Source organism: Polypterus senegalus, chromosome 2 (assembly GCF_016835505.1).
Source record: "Polypterus senegalus isolate Bchr_013 chromosome 2, ASM1683550v1, whole genome shotgun sequence".
NCBI lineage: Eukaryota > Metazoa > Chordata > Cladistia > Polypteriformes > Polypteridae > Polypterus > Polypterus senegalus.
In genome coordinates, this window is record NC_053155.1 from 113,688,555 (window position 1) to 113,709,994 (window position 21,440).

Here is a 21,440-nt window from a genome sequence, read left to right on the forward strand (position 1 = left end):
CGATCGGTTGCTTCGATTGTTGTCAGTCGCTGGTTCTTTAGGTCGTTCTCTACGAGTTTCAACCATGTCATCTTCGGTGCTTGTTGTTGTATCCTCCAATCAGGAGGGCGTTTTCTTCATAGGAGTTTGTGCGGTAGTCGATTTTCATCCATCCTACAGACGTGGCCAAACCATCTTAATCAACGTTTTTGAATTTCCTCCGCGATCGGTGCCTGTTGATTGCAACATTCTCTGATTGTCTCGTTTCAGAGGTGGTCGCGGAGTGAGACACGGAGAATCTGTCTCAAGCATCGCATTTGGAAGGCCTCGAGCTTGTTGAGGTCCGGCTTGAGCAATGTCCATGTTTCCGATCCATAAAGAAGAATCAGCGTCCTATATAGGCGTATTTTGGTTTTGATCGTAATATTCGCCCGCTTCCATATGCACCACTTGAGTGAAGCGAATGCTGCTGTTGCCTGGCCGATCCGGCTGTGAACTTCGGCTGCCGATGCTGCTTTCTTTTCCGTGACCAGTGATCCCAAGTACTTGAACTGTGGTACCTGCTCAATTAGAGTTCCGTCAAGGTAAACTCTAGCTTCCGATCCGTCTGTTGTAAGTACTTTGGTCTTATCCACGTTGATTCTCAATCCGTATGACTGTGCAATGTGGGAAATGTCATACAAAGTGTCCGTTGCTTCAGTATCCGTGTCGGCGAAAACAGCACTGTCATCGGCGAACATCAGATCGGTTAAGAAGTTTGTGTCGTCATATTGAACTCCGTGTCGCCCATCGAATGCTTTTCGCATAATCGCGTCGATCACAATGTTGAAAAGAAGCGGCGAGGCAACGTCTCCTTGCCGGAATCCAGTTCGAATCGGGAACTCCTCAGAGATATCATTCCGGATACGGACACTGCTGGTTGAGCTGTCGTATAATGCTTGAAGAAGATGAATGATTTTCAGCGGCACATGTTCGATCTCAAGGGCTCTACACAAACTGGTCCAATCGATGCAATTAAAAGCAGATTTGAAATCGATGAAGACGATGACAGTTTGTTTACCGCATCGAATTCTTTCTTCAGTTATCTGACAGAGAGCGAATATCTGGTCGATGCATCCTCGATGTGGTCTAAATCCAGCTTGTTCTTCCCGACTCATTTGCTCTCGATGTTTCTGTAACCTCGATTTTCATAAAACCTTTGCTGACGATCGAGAGGAGGCTAATACCGTGATAATTCTTGCATTCCCGACTGTCACCTTTCTTCAAAATAGGCACGACGATTGCTTTCTTCCACGCCGATGGAACACGGTCCGAATGCCATATATGTGTTACGAGCTGTTGTAATAAGACGTCTCCTCCGGCTCCAACGATCATCTCGGCGGTTACTTGATCTCCTCCCGGTGCTTTACCATTTCTCATAGATTTTATTGCCGTCTTCACCTCGTTGATTGTTGGTTCGGTATCGGGAAACTGATTCATCGGTTGCTCGATAATCGGTGGTTCAGGCACTGGACCTTGTGCGGATTGCGGATCATGGTTGTACAACTTGTGAAAGAATTCTCTCCACCGCTGCAGGCGCTCATGAGGAGAGTTCACAAAAGTTCCATCCGACTTTTTAATATTGTCATTCGTTGATGTAGTTTTACCGCCTAACCGTCGAATTGTATGGTACAGCGTCCGGTACTCGTGTCTCAACGTTGCTTCTTCCATGTCGGCCACAACGTTATTCCAGTGCGCTTCCCGTTCTGATTTCATTTTCTGTCGAACTTCTTTGTTTAATCGCTGGTACTGCTCGAAATAGACGTGTTTCATTCGTTTTCACTGGTCGATGAGGTCGAGACAATCGTCCGAAATCCATTTCTGCGTCTGTCGACGGATGAGTGGGCACAGTTCCATTGCACACCCTACAATGGGCTCAGATAGTTGTTTTTCTTCTGCTTCGATATCGCCTGGTACTGTGAGTGTTTCGAATTTATTGGAAAACGTGATTTGGTCCAAGAAATTATGATATACTATCACCAACCTGAGAGAGTAACCACGGAACACACTGCCTTTTTATTTCCTACATATTGTGCCTATGTGACCACATAGTAATACCTGAACTATTCCGAAGCAACATTTGCAATAATTTGTGTTTTTTGTATCTCACACCCTCATACACCTTTATCATAAGAGCATCCCTTAGCTACAATGGAACATTCAATCAGAAGAAAATATGAAGCTGGCTTTACATTAAACATTGTTGAAGTAGCGAAAGAAATTTGTAACTGTGCTGCTGCAACAAAATTCGATGCATCTGAGAGATTGAAGGAGGCAAGAAGATGTAAAAAAAAGAAAAATGTAAGGGTTGCATTTTTGAAAGGGCATATAAGTCAGGGTCTTATTTTATGATCAATTTTTTATGCAAGTATATACACGATAAAAAAGTAATCATTAAAGATTTAGCATGTTTTCCTTGTTGGTAGGGAGCACTAATGAAATTTCACTTTGTTGTAAGGCAAAAGATTGCTTCTAATTATAAAGGAAGAGAGCAGCAAAATGATCAATCACAGCTATTCGTCACTTCATGAAATTTGTAGATTTCATAATAAATGCTGTTTAGTATATAGAGTTCATGTTTGCTTTGGGATATTTATTTTTTTTAAAAAAGATAAGATTTTTGCCACATACACACGAGCCATGGTATTTCCATACTTTTTGTCACACCATGTAGAAATTGAAACACTTTTTCTACATGGTCCTCTCATTTCAGGGCACCATAATGTTTAGGATAATTGGTGTCACAGGTGTTTGTGATTAGATTAGATTAGATTGATAGGTTATTAATCCCAAAGGGAAATTCACATTACCTTTGGAATCTGCAGATGTCATTATTCAACATAAAGACAAGAGCAGTGCCAATGAAAGTCAAATAAGCCATTATGAGGCTGAAAACAAGAACTAAACCATTAGAGCTATTGGTAAAACCTTTGGATTACCTAAATCAACTTTTCAGAATACTGAAAAGAAACAATGAACTGGTGAGCCCAGTAATTACAAAGGGACTGGTTTGCCAAGAAGACCTCCACTGCTTATAACAGAAGAATCCTCACTTTGGTAAAGAAAAAGCCCCAAATGCCCATACGATAGATCAGAAACAGTCTTCAGGAGATAGATGTGTACGTGTCAGAGACTACTATCTTCAGAAGACTCCATGAACAGAAGTGCAGAAGCCACAATGTAAATGCAAATCAATAGTTAATACAAGGATTGCCAAGAAAGTTTGGTGTTACTTTTTTAGTTCTAGTAATTTATTCTAGAATTGCTTGAATACACTCATAGGATAACTAGGTGCTTTTTCTTATGTCCTCATTTCACTAGATACACTGCCTGTCCTAAAAAAAGTAATCACTTGGATTTGACTAAGCAAACAGCTAATAGCCTTCCACTGGATATGTACTGCAGTGATTAATATGTTTCAGCTGGCAACCCAAACTACAGGGTGAGCCATTTATATGGATACACCTTAATAAAATGGGAATGGTTGGTGATATTAACTTCCTTTTTGTGGCACATTAGTATATGTGAGGGGGGAAACTTTTCAAGATGGGTGGTGACCATGGTGGCCATTTGAAGTCGGCCATTTTGGATCCAACTTTTGTTTTTTCAATAGGAAGAGGGTCATGTGACACATCAAACTTATTGGGAATTTCACAAGAAAAACAATGGTGTGCTTGGTTTTAACGTAACTTTATTCTTTCATGAGTTATTTACAAGTTTCTGACCACTTATAAAATGTGTTCAATGTGCTGCCCATTGTGTTGGATTGTCAATGCAACCCTCTTCTCCCACTCTTCACACACTGATAGCAACACACGGGAGAAATGCTAGCACAGGCTTCCAGTATCCGTAGTTTCAGGTGCTGCACATCTCGTATCTTCACAGCATAGACAATTGCCTTCAGATGACCCCAAAGATAAAAGTCTAAGGGGTCAGATCGGAGACCTTGGGGCCATTCAACTGGCCCATGACGACCAATCCACTTTCCAGGAAACTGTTCATCTAGGAATGCTCGGACCTGACACCCATAATGTGGTGGTGCACCATCTTGCTGGAAAAACTCAGGGAACGTGCCAGCTTCAGTGCATAAAGAGGGAAACACATCATCATGTAGCAATTTCGCATATCCAGTGGCCTTGAGGTTTCCATTGATGAAGAATGGCCCCACTATCTTTGTACCCCATATACCACACCATACCATCAATTTTTTGTTCCAACAGTCTTGGAGGGATCTATCCAATGTGGGTTAGTGTCAGACCAATAGCGGTGGTTTTGTTTGTTAACTTCACCATTCACATAAAAGTTTGCCTCATCACTGAACAAAATCTTCTGCGTAAACTGAGGGTCCTGTTCCAATTTTTGTTTTGCCCATTCTGCAAATTCAGTGCGCCAATCTGGGTCATCCTCATTGAGATGTTGCAGTAGTTGGCGTTTGTAAGGGTGCCATTTGTGAGTAGCTAATATCCGCCGAAGGGATGTTCGACTAATGCCACTCTCCAGTGACATGCGGCGAGTGCTACGCTGTGGGCTCTTGCTGAATGAAGCTAGGACAGCCACTGATGTTTCTTCATTAGTGACAGTTTTCATGCGTCCACATTTTGGCAAATCCAACACTGAACCAGTTTCACGAAACTTAGCAAGCAGTTTGCTAACTGTAGCATGGGAGATGGGTGGTCTCGTAGGGTGTCTTGCATTGAAATCTGCTGCAATGACCCGGTTACTGCGTTCACCAGACATCAACACAATTTCTATCCGCTCCTCACGTGTTAACCTCTGCGACATGTCAATGGCTGTAAACAAAGAGAAACTTGTAAATAACTCATGAAAGAATAAAGTTACGTTAAAACCAAGCACACCATTGTTTTTCTTGTGAAATTCCCAATAAGTTTGATGTGTCACATGACCCTCTTCCTATTGAAAAACAAAAGTTGGATCCAAAATGGCCGACTTCAAATGTCCACCATGGTCACCACCCATCTTGAAAAGTTTCCCCCCTCACATATACTAATGTGCCACAAACAGGAAGTTAATATCACCAACCATTCCCATTTTATTAAGGTGTATCCATATAAATGGCCCACCCTGTAATGCAGTGAGTAGCATCTTATTTCTTAAATAATTATGTTGGAAGACATATCCTGTGGTTGCAGAAAAGATGTTACACTGTTTCAGAAGGGTCAAATTATTGGCCTGTATCAAGCAGTGGTGAACCATGATGTTCAAGGAAGACATGTGGTCGGAAAAATATCTTGAATGATCATGATGAAATCAAATCTTTAAAAAAAAAAAAATCAACAGTAGAACTCACGGCTATGTTTAATAGGGAAAGTAAGAGCATTTCCACATACACAATGTGAAGAGAACTCAAGGTATTGGGACTAAACAGCTGTGTAGCTTTAAGAAAAGCACTTATTAGTGAAGCTAATCGGGGAGAAAGGCTTCAATTTAATAGGAGCATAAGGATTGGACTCTGGAGCAACGGAAAAATGTCATGTTGTCTGATGAGACCAGATTTACCTTGTTCCAGAGTGACTGGTGCATTAAGTTGAGAAGACCTGTGCTTACTATCCAACCCTGTGGGGGCACTGTTATGATCTTGGGTTGCTTCAGGTGTTCAGGTCTAGGTTCATCAATGTTACATGCTTAAAAAATGAGTACAGCTGACTAACTGAAAATACTGAATGATCAGGTTCTTCCATCAATGGATTTTTTTTTCTTCCCTGATGGCACAGGCATATTCCATGATGACAATGCCAGGATTCACTTTGCTGAAATTGTGAAAGAGTTCGTGGGAACATGAAACATCATTTTCACACATTGATTGTCCACCACAGAGTCTAGACCTTAACCCCATTGGGAATCTTTGGGATATGCTGGAGAAGAATTATGGAGTGGCCCGACTCTCCTACCATCAATACAAGATCTTGGCGAAAAATTAATGCAGCTCTGGATGGAAATAAAGGCTGTGACATTGCATAAGCTTATCAAAACAATACCATAATTAAAGCTAAAGGTGGTCCAACAAAATATTAAGAGTGTGTGACTTTTTTTTTTGGCCAGGCAGTATATTGTTCGTCAACTTCCTGCACTAGCAAGAAACAGCATCAAGAATCACATTCTTGGACCAGCATGAATTATATAACTACATAGAAACCATTTCTTCAATAACCTCATTATCACTCGTAAACCTTTCCTCACAGAAAGAATTTTGAAGGCTCCAAAGAGGTGCAAATCTTAAAAAGCAAGATCTGGAACATAAGGTGGATGGGTAAAAGCAGTCTACTGAGATATGTTATTTATTGGTGTGCTTTCAAACGAGTGTGACCATGCAATGCTATTTTAAAGAAGTACTCCATCAACATGTTTCCTTAAACACTTTGGCAACTTTTAATTGAAGAGACTAAATGTGCATATTTATGATAAATATTTAAACATGCAGCATAATTTATACCAATGTCAACTCTCCTGTATATCAAACAACAGTAACCATGACTCTTCCAGGTGATGGAGTAATCTTAAAGAACTTTACATTTTACAGCATTTTGGTCTTCAGTTTAAGGTGATAGTTTCAGGTATCATCAGCAGTGATTATCTGTGATAAAAAGCTCTCACCCTCAGTTTCTTAAGAGGACAGCAAATCTGAACAATACCAACCGCAAAAAAACAAAAACAAAAAAAAAAAAATTTTATGACTGCTGGTCAGGCTTTGTGGATGCCAACACGTACCACCTTCTAATATTCCAAGGCAAAAAGTACATTTCAATTAACCACAGAAAATATTGCAGACATTTCATGGTAAATTTTACCTTGGTATATAAAGTGTGAGCACCCTTCACTAAAGAATTACAGTACATTTCTTTTTCAACCTGTGTAGTTTTCATTAAGAAGCCTAGCTAAAGAATGATATAGCAAAAGATTAGCATTTGCAGACTGTATAAAACTCAACAGTTATGTTAAATGATACATATATCAGAAATAAAACCAATGTTTTTGTTCATCACGCAAATTAAGTTCTAAATAGAATTTTACTGGAAAATCAACTCACAGATACAACAACTTGTTACACAGCACTTAAAGTTCTTACTAAATATCTTGCAAAACTAATTTTACTTTTTCAAATTTACTAATTAGTGCATTTAAGTATTTCCAAACTCAGAGTCGATGCTCATATTTTAATTCTCACAAATACAGGGTGAACAAAAATGAAGTACCACATTTATCAAGGTCATTGCACGAGGTAGAGGCAGCCAAGTGGGTTGGGGTGGGGGTCCTTAGATAGGCAATCCCTTGTAGTTTTCATTCAGCAACATGCCTTGGACCAGTGCGCAACGTGCTTTCGCTATCAAAGCTTTCTTCAAAAACAAAGAATTCATCATCACTACGCAACTTGCTTTCTGAACACACTTCAGCAATCCTTCCAACGGTGACGTCCCGAATCAGAAAACAATTCTTCAGTGGGTGGCTAAATTTAGACAGACAGGTACAACATTGAACAAGAAAATCTCCAGGCCGTCATCGGACTGTACAAACGCCTGAAAACATCCAAGCTGTAAGGGCATCAATTTTATAGTCTCCTAGTCGTTTGTCACGCAAACATGCTTCTGACTTAGGCATTTCCAAAACATCTTTAAGGAGAATTTTGCATGAGGACCTTAATTTCCATCCATACAAAATCATGGTAGTGCAGGAACTCACTGAGAGAGTGGGAGAACCGTAGAGAGTTGTGTGCAAAAATTCTGCAAACCATTCATCTTGATTCTATTGTCATGTGCAACGACGAGCCACATTTCCATTTGAATAGTTGTGTAAATAAACAAAACATTCGCTATTGGGCTGAAACCAACCATCGTGAACTTCATCAGAGACCCCTAACCTAAAGGTTTAGCTTATGTAGTAGCTTTAAAATTTTACAGCTAAAGTATGGACAATAAAAGACAAAAATACCTTCAATGCTTTAAGACGAGCTTGCTCTTCTTCCAGTGCAGCTTGCTTTTCCCTTTCATCCACTTTGGTGAAAGATATGCCAGTATTAGCAAGAGATGAAACAGCATTTGATAGAGTGCTAGCCCTAAAAGTAAAAAAAAAAAAGAAGTTCCAGAAGGTTTTTCATGAATCTTGTATGGCTCCTTGAATCCATTGCTGAAAAAGACAACACAAGCCTACATTGTCAGAGTTCTCATCTGAGCAGCATGATGTATGTTTTTCTTGCCAGTGGGGTCAAACACATATGCTCCATGAAATGTAAACTGTACATGTGACAATAAACTTGAAATGCAAAATGTTATAGATAGAATGTTCTGAACTTGGAAAGTATCAACACAAAAAAAACTGCAAGTTTGTAAAATGAGAATGGGATTTTTAAGAGAAGTTATGGTGTAAGTTTACAATAAAGCAGATCATTACTAGTAAGAAACAATTTCAAACCGTATATGCACCATTTGCTTAAGTTATATGGAATGTACCAGTTTGTCACTAGGTGCAGCAAGAGTGCTCAGGACATTGCCACAGATACAGAAATAATGTGCCTTTGTTTTTGATGTCATTTTTACTTGACAGCCTTACCTCACAAACTCATCTAAACTTTGTTAAAAGGGAAGGCTAAGTAAATCCTGCGCTGAAATAAATGCAATGTTTTCTATATATTGACTCAGAACTGTTTACTGAAGTTGTATTTATATTTGCTTCATTTGTTTTGACTAACAATTATGGCTACTTAGTATCTCTGTATGTTGACAACCATTTTGCACTGGAGTTTAGCATTACACTATACCATTTACAGATGAAATAAACACTGTGTACTTAAAAGAATGTCTCCTGATACTTTGAAGTAGCTGTTTATTAAATATTAGAAATCTCTTCATTTACAAAGGATATTTTTGTTGTTTAGTTAAAGACTATGATAGACACGCATCACTGAAAATAATCTAGGCAAAATTGACAGATGGCTAAAAAAATACTTAATAAATAAATGGGAGAAAAAAATGAGCAAAGACTAATTTCAAGAAAACTTGCTAAAGTTATACCAACGATTTAAAATGAAAAAGAGAGAATCTCAGAAAAATTAAAAAGCCAAAGGGGCTAGGCTACAGCTACTGCTACCAAAGTCACTCACAAGTAGAGTGAAAAAGTGATTAATAGACTACTTAAAAGGCATAATTAATTAAACAAAATGAAACAGCCAATTCAAACTTGGTTGAACTAATGAGGTTTCTAAACAACGTTTTTGGAAAGAACTGCAGATTGACAAGGCAATCTATGAAAAAAATCTGAACAATAAAACATTGTCGGAAATGCACTACCATTATGCTAGAACAGCCAGAAGTGGATTGAGGGAGAGCTCCAGTGCCCCTCTGTGTGGTTCATATTTAACCCTTAACTACTCACATCATTTCTTGTAAGTACTTCCACGGTATACTTCATGAACCAGTGTTAAAATGGCTATTTATATGTATGCTGCGAGGTTGTAATATAAAATATTGGAATAATTTTAAATTGTACATTTTTAATGTAATTTAATAACATATTACTGAATAGTATGACACAATCTACGACCATCTGAAAATAAACCTGATCCACTTCTCCAGTGCTCATTTGTCACCAGTCACACTTTCATCCACTACAGGATTTGCATCACGTATCTATCACATTTCACTTCAGTCATTGAATGTTCTTTGCAGACAAAATCATTGCAAGAAGAATATCTCATTGTTGACATTCATTTGTAAGTACCCAGGCAGTGTACCAAATGCAACATATGAAACTTGTGTCTGTGAATCCACTCATAAAAATGGCTGGGGCACACTGGAGGGAAACCATTGCGACACAGTACTTATAGTGAATCAAGCTGAGGATAGATGGGAGATGCAGCTGGTAGGGTCAAGTAAAAGGATGTTGGACAAATATAACTGAGATTGGTGTACAAAATATACCAGTGTGAGTAGATATCATTTAAAGGGGGAATTCTCCAAAATTTCAAAAACGAATTTTAAATCAATCTGTGGGAGCATCAGCAGCCAATGCTTTTAATTACATATTCCAATAAGAATTTGATATAAAAAAAAAAAAAAACTTGTAAGAAGCAGTGGACCAAAAATATATATTTATTCAAAGGTTTGTTTTTGGCTTTTTTTTAAAATTGAGGGGTGTAGATGCATGTTTTAATACAGGGGTTATAGTAAGAAAGCCTTAAACCTAAGGCCAAGTGTTGAAAACTTTGGACCAGAAGTCACCATAAAATGACTATAAAAACTACAATAACTGAAACATTAGAATTTGTATGAAATTTCTATATTATCTAAATGTAAACAATGAGCATATTTCAAGTGCTGAACACATTTCAATGACTACAATCCAATCAGCATATTCCTTTTATTGTAGCAAATAAATGTAACTAGTACGATAATTTAACTGAAAAAGAAAACTACAACATTCTCATTTTAAATGTTTCTTAAAACAAAATACAATTTTAAATGTCTTTATCTATCTTCACAGAAAATGTAGTGCATATTTATACACATTTGTACCGGTAGTAATAACTAGCAAATCATCATGTTGAAATTGAAAAAAGCAGTGCCTTCGTTTCATTAGTATTGTCAAGAACATGCTAGTTAAAGATCATCACATTTACTACGTTTCACCATACAAAATTAGGTACATAGCTCTGACTTAAAACAAGTTAGTTGGTTTTTATATGCAATGTTTTAAAATATTTCAAAACATTAAAGTCAGACAACAAAACTTGCCTGCTTGCAGCTGTTGAATCTTTGACTTTTTTGCCTTCTAATGAAGCCAAGTGTTGTTCTAAAGCTTCAAGAAGGCTGCTAGGTGCCTGTAAGGACATTAAAATTTTATAACGTGTTTCACTAATATCATATAAGTGAAAAGGTATGTTATTTTAAAAAACATATATACTAAAAGCTAAGCATTTGCAAAAAAGAAAGATAAAGGAGTGAGATGCCAATACTTACACAAACTGTAAACTGAAAATGGAAAGATAAGGAAAATACAGAAGATAAAGGTGGTAATTGCAAGGAATACATACAATAAGTACAGAAGCTCACATCGCTATACAACTCATTCAACTGCAATACTATTTGCACATACAATAAACAGTTAAAGGGAACTACATTAAAACTGTGACTTGACAGAGTTTAAGGTAATGAAGTAATAGACAATTAAACAAAGCAAGCTCATGCCTAGACCATTATGCCTTAAATGATATGTCATAACAATACTGCCCTAAGGCATCATTAGACAAACTTAGAATTAATAATCATATACAAAATAAAAACAAACTATTAAAGAATCTGTCAATTTAACTACAAGAGTATAAAACATACCTTGTTATATGTGGATGACCCATTCATACAGAGCTTTGCCCCATAAAAAAGCTCTGCTCCAGATGGATATCATTTAATTTTCTTCCAACTTACAAATATTATCCTCAATATTAACCCAATCTTGAATATATTATTTTTTTCTGAATTTAACTTTGTGATTATGTACTTCTGTAAAGTATAGAAATGCACTGCACTGTACAAATCATAATACATATGTATTTTATAGTTTTGATTGCTGTAAAATGCAAACTATTACCAAAGCTATATTTTTCCGCAAGTGTACTTGAACAGAAGCATGCATTGCAAAATAATTATAATTCTAGAAAAATAAAGTAAATGGGCACAAACAGTGAACAGAACTGGAAAGCTACACCAAGAATTGGACACACACACAGAAAATAAAAAAAGAAAACACCTTGGTACAGACCTGAGAAAGGTCAGGAATATCTCCTCGATCAATTCCCACTTGCTGCAAAATAAAAACATAATACAGGTACAGAACATTGAAGAAATTCATCCTTCAAAGAAGCTGCCTAAATTATTATATATACAGTATATATGCAACATTTCAATACCCTACTCTGCCAATTTATCTCAAAAAGTAATACATCTACATGATTTAAAGCAAAGTTTTGAAAGAAACGTGCCAAGAAGAAAGTTAAATAATGAATGGAATTCATAAGATTCCAGGTATTGCCAGGCTATCAGTTTGTACAATGTGAGGTCTAATTCAGCTGAATACTACAATGTGAGGTCAAATTCAGCTGAATATTAAACATTTCTCTTACCTAAATGGCTAAGCTTCTGCAAAATGTACCCTGGGCAAGACTCAAACTATGACTGATATTATCAAAATGCCCTGTTCTCAAGGTTTAAAGTTTTGGAAGTGCCCTAAGCACAGATCATACTGGGAAGAAAATCTTTGTATTTTCAAATAGTTTTACGATTTACTATTTCTCCAAAATTACTTAACAGCATTACTCGAGTAACACCAGATGGGTCAACGCAATCATGAAAAAACAATTGTGAGGCCTTACAATACACCTGTCTGCCTTATATTACTCAGTTGGAAAAACCTTATTTTACAATATCACGGTTTCCACTGAGCTATTGAGTGTATTTTGCCTAAATTTAAAGAAAAAAAAATTCTACAGGAGGAAAAGATAATTTTAGGAATTTGTCAAAAATGCATTATTTCTGTCCTAAAGTTAGTTAAATCTTGCCTGAAGAAGGGGCCTGAGTTGCCTCGAAAGCTTGCATATTGTAACCTTTTTAGTTAGCCAATAAAAAGTGTCAATTTTGTTTGACTTCTCACTACATTCATAATGGCTAACACAGTACTGTACAACACCCTAGTACTACTGTCCTAATGTTAGCAAGTCCAGCGTTTGTTAATATTCTTGATGTCTCAGGATTCAGAAGGCTTTTTTCTAAACCGTACTCTGTGTTCACATCGATGTATGGAAAGCAGTATTATTGTAACCTTGACTAATACCAATCATTAAACAAATCAATAAATAATTGAAGAAACAAATACATAACTGAAGAAATTCAATGTACAGAATATCCATCCTTACTTCTGCAACTTTGAGGAATTCAGAGATCCTGGTCATTCTTGTGAGGAATTTTTTATAAATATCAAGCCCCTCTTTACACTGGTTTTTCTTCATATCAAAGTATTTTTCTGTTATAAATCAAAGTGAGATAAAAGTCAGTAATATATTTAGCTAACATAGTGCTTTTCAATGTAAAGGAGAATTGGTCACAATAACAGAATAATAGCATAAATATAAAAATAGCATTCCCTAAAATTCCAACTCTGAAACAAGACCTAAAGCATTTAAGTTTAGACTTTTGATTGTATTTTAGAGCTACATAGTTTGTTAATGGATGGAAAAGTGCCCCAATGATGGGGTTAAGCTGCAAATTACCCTTCATAATTCTGGCCACAAATCTGTTGGTGTTCTATTAAAGTCAAGCTATAAGCTGTAGCCAAGACATTTCTGAACATTTCTTAAAACTGAGGTGCATATACTTTCAAACAAGAATTTGGTGCTCCTTACTTCAAGTGTAAAAAAGTAATTACTTGAAAATGAAGTGAGGTTTGGCTTCACCCCCATATCAATAATTGTTACTCTGGCTGAATTCATCCATAACCTTCTATTATAAGTGACCATGGATAAGCCAGGGACTTATTTTTATAATGCTGCAGAATGGAAGTTTTGTTTTCCTTTCCTTTATTGTTAATTGGCCATATCGCATCTACAGTATAACCGGCTTACCATGTCAGAATCTTTATCAATATTAAGTTGCTCTATTTTACTGCAAGTTTATCCTAATCTGTATTGGTTTTTGTGGGAACATCATTAATTTGCTAAATTTTTGTTGTTAGTGAATGCCTACTTTTTTTTTTAAATTGTCCTTTCCTTTATGTAATACATTTTTGTACCCACAGATTGTTCCACAAAAAGCAAAAGCTGGAATTATGCTTTCTGCCAAAGTTCTATGTTACACTGTAGAAAAATATTATCTATAGTATACCACAATATGAAACGGTTTCTCCATTATAGGCATAAAAAGATCATCTCCACAAAAGGCTAAATATGTACCAACCATTCATTAACAAGTAGTTGTGCTCTTAAGATATTTTTTTATTACCTCTGTAAAAAATGTTGCCATATCTCTGTATATACTGTACAAAATCCAATGTCTGTCTGTCTGTTTTTCACGAGAGAACTACTTAATAGATTTAGATCAGGTTTTTTTTCTAGAATTTGCTTCAAATCGCGCTAAGTAACGTAGTTTGCTTGCAGTACCGATTTATTTGCACTAATCTGAGAAAGACGCTGAAGGCTGGGGGGAGGAGGGTGTGGCCCTCATCACTCATGGGTCAGCCTTGGATTGTATTTTACATGGGCTTAGCTAACAAATGTGAGAACTACTTAACGGATTTAAATCAGGTTTTTTTCTAGAATCTCCTTGAACATTCCGGTTGATTTTGCGACTTCTCTCATCATGCTAAGAATTGCAGTTCACATGCAGAAGTGATATATTCAATCGAATCCGATACAAAGGCTGCATCCCGAGGGGAGGGGGAAGCATGACGTCAGGAGTGGGGAGTCGGTCTACCTCTGTGTTTTGGAGTGTACCTTGCCTCTGCTTAGCTAGCGATAACTTTTTGGGAACCTCTTGATTACAAGTCAGCAGTTCTTACCATTGCACCACCCAAGCGGTCATGTCAGCGTCGTTCCCTAACCCGATTTCTTTTTCTATGGTTATATTCTTGAATAAAAAAGTGTACTTGTTTTGTTACACTTGTACCCTATGTGAAAGTGTTTATTTGATATTTGGACTTCAGTCTTTACACATTATGCACTTCATATCTACATGTTGGCATTTATTCCTAAAATATGAAAAACATTCTTTTTAGTTATGTGTTCAACAATTCCTGCCTCGCATTTCAGCCTACATTTATACAGATTGTTGCAGACACGGAAGACACATTAAATGTATGTATTCCAAATTATGATATATTATTTACCCTCTACAACGCCAGGCATCTCACGCTGAGATGAACAGACTTTAGGTCTGAGAATCTCTTCTGCGACTTGAGCTGCATCGGTGTTGGGGGATGGGATAGCAGGCTGCTTGCTGCTTGTGCTGATCAACACATTCACAAAACAAAAGGCGCTGATGTAGAGGTGCGAAGGAATTTAAGGTGGGCCAGGATTAGTTTTCTAATGTAGGCTTCAGGGATTCTAGTGTTATGTAACAAAGAAAAAAATAAATCTATACAATCTTATAAAACATATAGTAGATGTATAGTTAGAAGAAGGGTACAATATCATAATGCAAGTCTCTAAAATGGATAAAAATACTACAGTTAACCAGGAGTAAAAACAAAACCTGCTGGGGATTCAAAGCCAAAAGACTGCCCAGCCCTCACTGGGAATTCTACCCAACATAAACATTCTTAAGTTATTCTTCATTGAGTTTTTGTAAGCCTCAGGGATTCTAGTGTTAATCATTAAAATTCTTACCTAATCTAATTTTTTTTTCCCATTTCTTGTCACTTTCTCTTTAGCATCTTGTAAAGCACATTCTTTGTATGAAAATGTGCTATATAAATGAATGTTGTTGCTATTCATCTGACTGTGCTTATGCTCACAGTCTTGCCAAGACCAATTTTCATTTTTTTTTTTTGGAGTTATTGAGTATGAAGGGTCTAGTTTACTATATACAGCAGATACTTAAACATAACAAATTACTAAGGGTTTTCTGAAGTGGAGTGTACCATTAGTGTCACAGTTGCTATACAAAGTTGCATTCTTGTCTATCATTGAAAAACATGTGTAACTAAGGCCAGCCATCTTAATGATGAAGTACTGTAGTGGTGGTAGGTTGCTATATTTTCATTTTATTGTTGCTGTAAATTCGTCACTCATCTTCATTAAAAAGAATGCTTAATAATTAGTATGCGAAAAATCATATTGTCTCCATAAGAGGTTGATCACACCACCCTAGCCAACCCACACTCTTGTTAGATCTCTATACATCACTGTACCTGCCATGAATTTAAAAAACAGATAAAAAAAAAGTATAGTTATGCTAAAAAATATGCTGGGTAACCTTTTTTTATTTTACAATGCCATCATATAAAAAAAAAGAAAACTATTGTTCAGACTAAGCATTACTCACCAGTGTTATTCTAATAACTATTCAGGAAAAAATGTTTTAGTTGGTACACCCGTTCATTCTTTGAATTAACACAAAAATCCCTAATTTGTGAATAAATATATGCCATTTATATATGTGGTCCCCGGCCGGGCTCGACGCTCAGGAGGACCAGAGGGGGCGTCCGTCCTGGTTATATTGGGGGCCTCGGGTAAAGGGCTTAGAAGCCCAACCCTGTAGGGACCCGTGACCACCGCCAGGCGGCGCCCCAGTTCCTGATTATCCCGGGAGCCCGGCACTTCTGCCACATCAGGAAGTGCCGGGGGGGAAGACGACAGGGGACACCCAGACGGCTTCCGGGTACGCAGCCGGCACTTCCGTCACACGGGGGTGTGTCCGCGGGAGATTGCCGGGAAGCAGCTGGAGCCCATCCGGGTTCCTATAAAAGGGGCCGCCTCCCTCCAGTCAGCGGTGGATGTCGGGTGGAAGTGGACAGAGCTGGAGAGAGGACGGGAGGCGGTCAAGGAAAAGGCACAGAGACTGTAAGGCCTGGACTGTGGGGAATCCGTGCAAGAGGCACTGGGGTTTTGTGCACGTGACTGTTGCTTGTATATATTGTAAATAAACGGTGTGTTGGGTGAAACAAAGATGTCCGTCTGTCTGTGTCCGGGCCAGCGTTCACAATAGAAAGCTTTTGGAATAAAGCCTGTGGAATTTAAATTTTCATTGCATGTTTTAATGCACGTTAAAGTTTGCAGAGCTGTCCAGAATATTATTATAAACTACTGTACTTTAACTGTACTTTAAGAAAATGTGACCTTTCATCATCTCTGGCAGCAGCTGAAGTATGATTTCTGAAAGATGTCTTGGTACTAGCCCAGTGGCATAATTATTGGCAGTATGGGGGAGGAAGTGGCGCTGGGGCCCATGGGGCTAGGGGGCCCACAGTAAATGCATGGTTGTTGTTTAGTAAGGCTTTATTATTAACTTGCTTGCCTTCTTGACATTGAAGTGAAAATGATAATGATATTATCATTAATGTAAACAATTATGACTATTACTCTTTTAAGTATATCTTTGATGACAGTCATTTTTTGATTGGGTTTAATTTAATATCACATGAATGAAGCCTGTTAATTTTTTGCACTAGGACCCATCAAGTTCTAGTTATGATGCTGTATTCTAACCTATTTGCTATTTTCTTACTTTAACAGTGACTACACTTTCCGTCTCTGTAGTCTTTTAACCTATGTACAGTACTTTAGTCTGGGTTAGGGAGATGTTAACCTATTTAAATATGCATTTTAAAAGTTAATTTTTATGTATTTTTAATATAATAAAGTAAGTTAAATGCACATTAGTTTACATTTACAAGTATACCTTGCCTGAAAGGAGATATTCTTAATTTTGCAGTCTTTTTTCTTATCATTAAAAAACAGCACTTTCCGTGGCCTTCTGAAAGACACTACGGACAAGTTCAAGTTTCTTTTTTGCACGTTAACACGTATTGTGTCCCAAAACACCCGATATGAATTTAAATGCAGGTTTCTTCTTTTTCAATAGCTCTTGTATTAGTTGTATTCCCTAGTTCTCAAAACATTTGACAGAAAATCTAGGAGCATAAACAGTTGTTCATAAGATATTCTGCATGTGGCATAATTTTACTTCCAAGATTTATGGTATAATCTCCCAATACATATCTTTTCTTTCTTCTCCAGTCTTTCCCCCCTGCTCTCAGTAACAAAAATTAGCCTTTTCTTATTTGCAGTGGTGATGGATAGGTTGACAGATGAGATTAGACAGGAGTCCCCGTGGACAATGTGTTTGCTGGCGACATTGTGATCTGTAGCTATAGTAGGGAGCAGGTTGAGGAGACCCTGGAGAGGTGGAGATATGCTCTAGAGAGGAGAGGAATGAAGGTCAGTAGGAACAAGACAGAATACATGTGTGTAAATGAGAGGGAGGTCAGTGGAATGGTGAGGATGCAGGGAGTAGAGTTGGCGAAGGTGAAGGAGATTAAATACTTAGGATCAACAGTACAGAGTAATGGGGATTGTGGAAGAGAGGTGAAAAAGAGAGTGCAGGCAAGGTGGAATGGGTGCAGAAGAGTGTCAGAAGTAATTTGTAACAGATGGGTATCAGCAAGAGAGAAAGGGAAGGTCTACAGGACGGTAGTGAGACCAACTATGTTATATGGGTTGGAGACGGTGGCACTGACCAGAAAGCAGGAGACAGAGCTGGAGGTAGCAGAGTTAAAGATAAGATTTGCACTGGATGTGACAAGGATGGATAGGATTAGAAATCAGTACATTAGAGGGTCGGTTCAAGTTAGACAGTTGGGAGACAAAGTCAGAGAGGCGAGATTGCATTGGTTTGGACATGTGCAGAGGAGAGATGCTGAGTATATTGGGAGAAGGATGGTAAGAATAGAGCTGCCAGGGAAGAGAAAAAGAGGAAGGCCTAAGAGAAGGTTTACGGATATGGTGAGAGAGGACATGCAGGTGATGGGTGTAACAGAACAAGAAGCAGAGGACAGAAAGATATGGGATAATGGGAGCAGCCGAAAGAAGAAGAAGAAACTAGTAACAAACAGTTACCAGCATACCATACTATTCATTATTGTGGTAGGGTCCATTGTTTGTTGATGTGCACAATACTACCTCAGAGAAGGAGGATTGTATTGTTTTCAAGCTAAAGAACGTCATGACATTGTGTAAAGTGTCACTCATTAAGACATATGACAACTTGTTCCATGCTATAGTCGCCACACAAGAATCAAATATATCTGCTAGTCTCAAATTCATTTGTAAAGCTAGTATTATTGTGATGGGATTTAGCATGCTCAGTCAAAGATTTTAAAACACCTTATGTTAACGAAAATCAACAATAGTCCACTTTCTGTGATTCCACAAACTAACAGACGAAGTACAGAGAAGTAAAAGCAGAGCTCTTGATGTCTGTGATTGAGAGTACAGCACAGTAACCATTGATAGAGATAAATAATAGTCTGAAATTGGACAGATGTTTTAGGAATAACATCTTAATAAATACAGTATGTTGCTGACTGGTAGTTTTGATATTCAGTACCATTCAAACATTTCCCTTTCTATGCTGCTGTATTTGCATGCTGAACATTCTCTGGAGGACTGGATGATATCAGGGATATCCTCTGCGAACCTGTAAATTAACATTTATAAGTGTTTAGCAGACCTATTGTAAATTGGAAGGATACAACGTTGTAGTGTACAACGTACTATGTTACTACATCACTGCAAGAAAATGTATTGCTTGAGCTATAATTATTCTGCGTTATTGCTAGTGGTCTCATAATTTTCAGCAGTGCTCTTTTCTGATATATAAATTATTGGAGTAAGCTGCAATTTCTACAAACTCATAATTAGTAACTGTAAAATATTTTAAGTAATTTCTCCTTGCAATTGTGTATTTTATTATCAATGTATAAAGAGTAACACATTGTCTCGATATAGAAATACATGCAGAAAAGTCACTCTGAGGAATAGATTAGGGCCATATAGGTATGTTCCAGGTTGAACAGGCAAATACAGAATTCAAAGAATTTTCCCTGAATTTTAAAATCTGATCATTTGCTAGCTTACTTACTATGGAAAATTATATATATATATATATATATATATATATATATATATATATATATATATATATATATATATAATTCACTAAGGCAAGACACCCATGGAAAGCACGCCGGAAGTGGAGTGGATTCACTAAGCCGCCGACAAGTAAGACACCTATGGCGCACACATGAAGGAGCCACGCCGGAGGTGAATTGCCATATGCAGTGTGTAAAACGGTTTGCGAGGGGTATCCCATGGGATCCTTAAAACAATCCTTTACAACTGAGGTTAAAACACAATAAAGTAAGCAGTCTTTAAAAACCGAGTTTTCCGTGACGACGCCCGACTGCGAGCACCATAGCAAACTGTTTTACACGCTACATACAGCAATTCGCATTCACGACAAACATGCGTCTTCTTAGATGCTCCTGCAGGAACACGGAAAGTCTACGTGAGTCACAGGTGCATCTGGACTGTGCAAAGACGACAACGACTCAAGTGACGAGTTGGAGGTGGGCACATGAGCGATGGCGGTCCGCCAGTTTTCAGTCACGGACGATTGTGTGTTGGTTCGTTCTGTGCATTGTTACAATGTTGCTTTTTTTGCTGATTTATTACATTACCGATTTTTCAAATGTTAATTTTCTCCCTGAGCTTAAAAATCATTAAAAAAACGGCCTAATTATGCAGCATATGGTATTCCGTGGGCTGGCTAGTATTATTAATTAATTGTTCACTTGTACCTGTTTAGTAAAATTCAGGGCTGGGGTCTATTCCACCAGCATCAGGTGAAAGGCATGAACCAATCCTGGATGTGTCACCAGAATAGTGAGCACACATGCACATCTATGCTCCCTCAGGCCAATCAGGTCAATTCAAAACTACAAAACCCAACACTAGCATCCTTGGGTAGCTGGAGGAAAAGCCCCCACATATACTATACACTGGAAGACTACTCAGTCTTCACGAAGACAGTATCTGGGCATGGTATTTGAACCCTGACTACTGTGGATGTTGGGTAGGTGCACTAACCACTGTGCCACCATGTCACATCAAGTTTAGTTAGTTGAATATTTATCTTTTCAATAAATAGGATCTATGAAACTATTAAAAAATCCCTGATGTTAGAATAAAATTTAAAATAATTACAGATATCTTCAACTGCAAGTGCTATATAAGTCAAAAACTCTGGCTAACATATGATCAGTTAGATATAATTCATATTTTGATTAGTTGAATGTAACTGTCAATGCCTAAAACACAAATAAACATGTAGCATTAAATGTTAAAAATGGCAAGTTACAGAAAATTTAGATGATATATGTGTTGGCTAGGATTGGCTCCAGCAGACCCCTGTGACCATATATATATATATATATATATATATATATATATATATATATATATATATATATATATATATATATATATATATATATATATATATATATATATATATATATATATATTATTAATATATATTAATATTAATATATATATTGTATATATATGTTTAAAAATCGGTAAATATCTGGCATATCTGTAAATATGTCTACGCTCACTTACCAAGAAGGTTAATGATTCCCTCATTGTAAGCTGCAAACAGTCTAATGGCATCTTTGAAAAGCAGCATGAAGGCAGCATTGATCACACCATTTGTCAGCTCATTGGCATTAACCTGTTTAAAAAAAAAAAAAAAAAAGAAGAAGAAAAAAGTTTTCAATTTCTGGGTAACAAAGTGCATTAAGATTTTAACATGAAGATTTCTTGTATGTACTAACTGTAGTATTTCATTAATTTTGCAGTACATGGG

The 21,440-nt window shown here is 37.3% G+C and overlaps 1 protein-coding gene across 22 annotated transcripts in view; it reads right to left on the minus strand.

The window, feature by feature from the left end:
* Nucleotides 1-21,440, minus strand: part of picalma (phosphatidylinositol binding clathrin assembly protein a) — a 161,666-nt gene that overhangs the window by 67,692 nt on the left and 72,534 nt on the right. For 13 of the 22 annotated variants that reach the window (XM_039744403.1, XM_039744401.1, XM_039744415.1 and 10 more), the window contains exons 6-11: nucleotides 21,194-21,305; nucleotides 12,935-13,041; nucleotides 11,785-11,826; nucleotides 10,986-10,997; nucleotides 10,761-10,846; nucleotides 7,963-8,086 (exon numbers count right to left, since the gene is read on the minus strand). In XM_039744403.1, the coding sequence (XP_039600337.1) occupies nucleotides 7,963-8,086; nucleotides 10,761-10,846; nucleotides 10,986-10,997; nucleotides 11,785-11,826; nucleotides 12,935-13,041; nucleotides 21,194-21,305 (483 nt within the window). The remainder of the gene's footprint in view (nucleotides 1-7,962; nucleotides 8,087-10,760; nucleotides 10,847-10,985; nucleotides 10,998-11,784; nucleotides 11,827-12,934; nucleotides 13,042-21,193; nucleotides 21,306-21,440) is intronic. The other 9 variants (XM_039744402.1, XM_039744412.1, XM_039744411.1 and 6 more) reach the window with 1 other exon arrangement.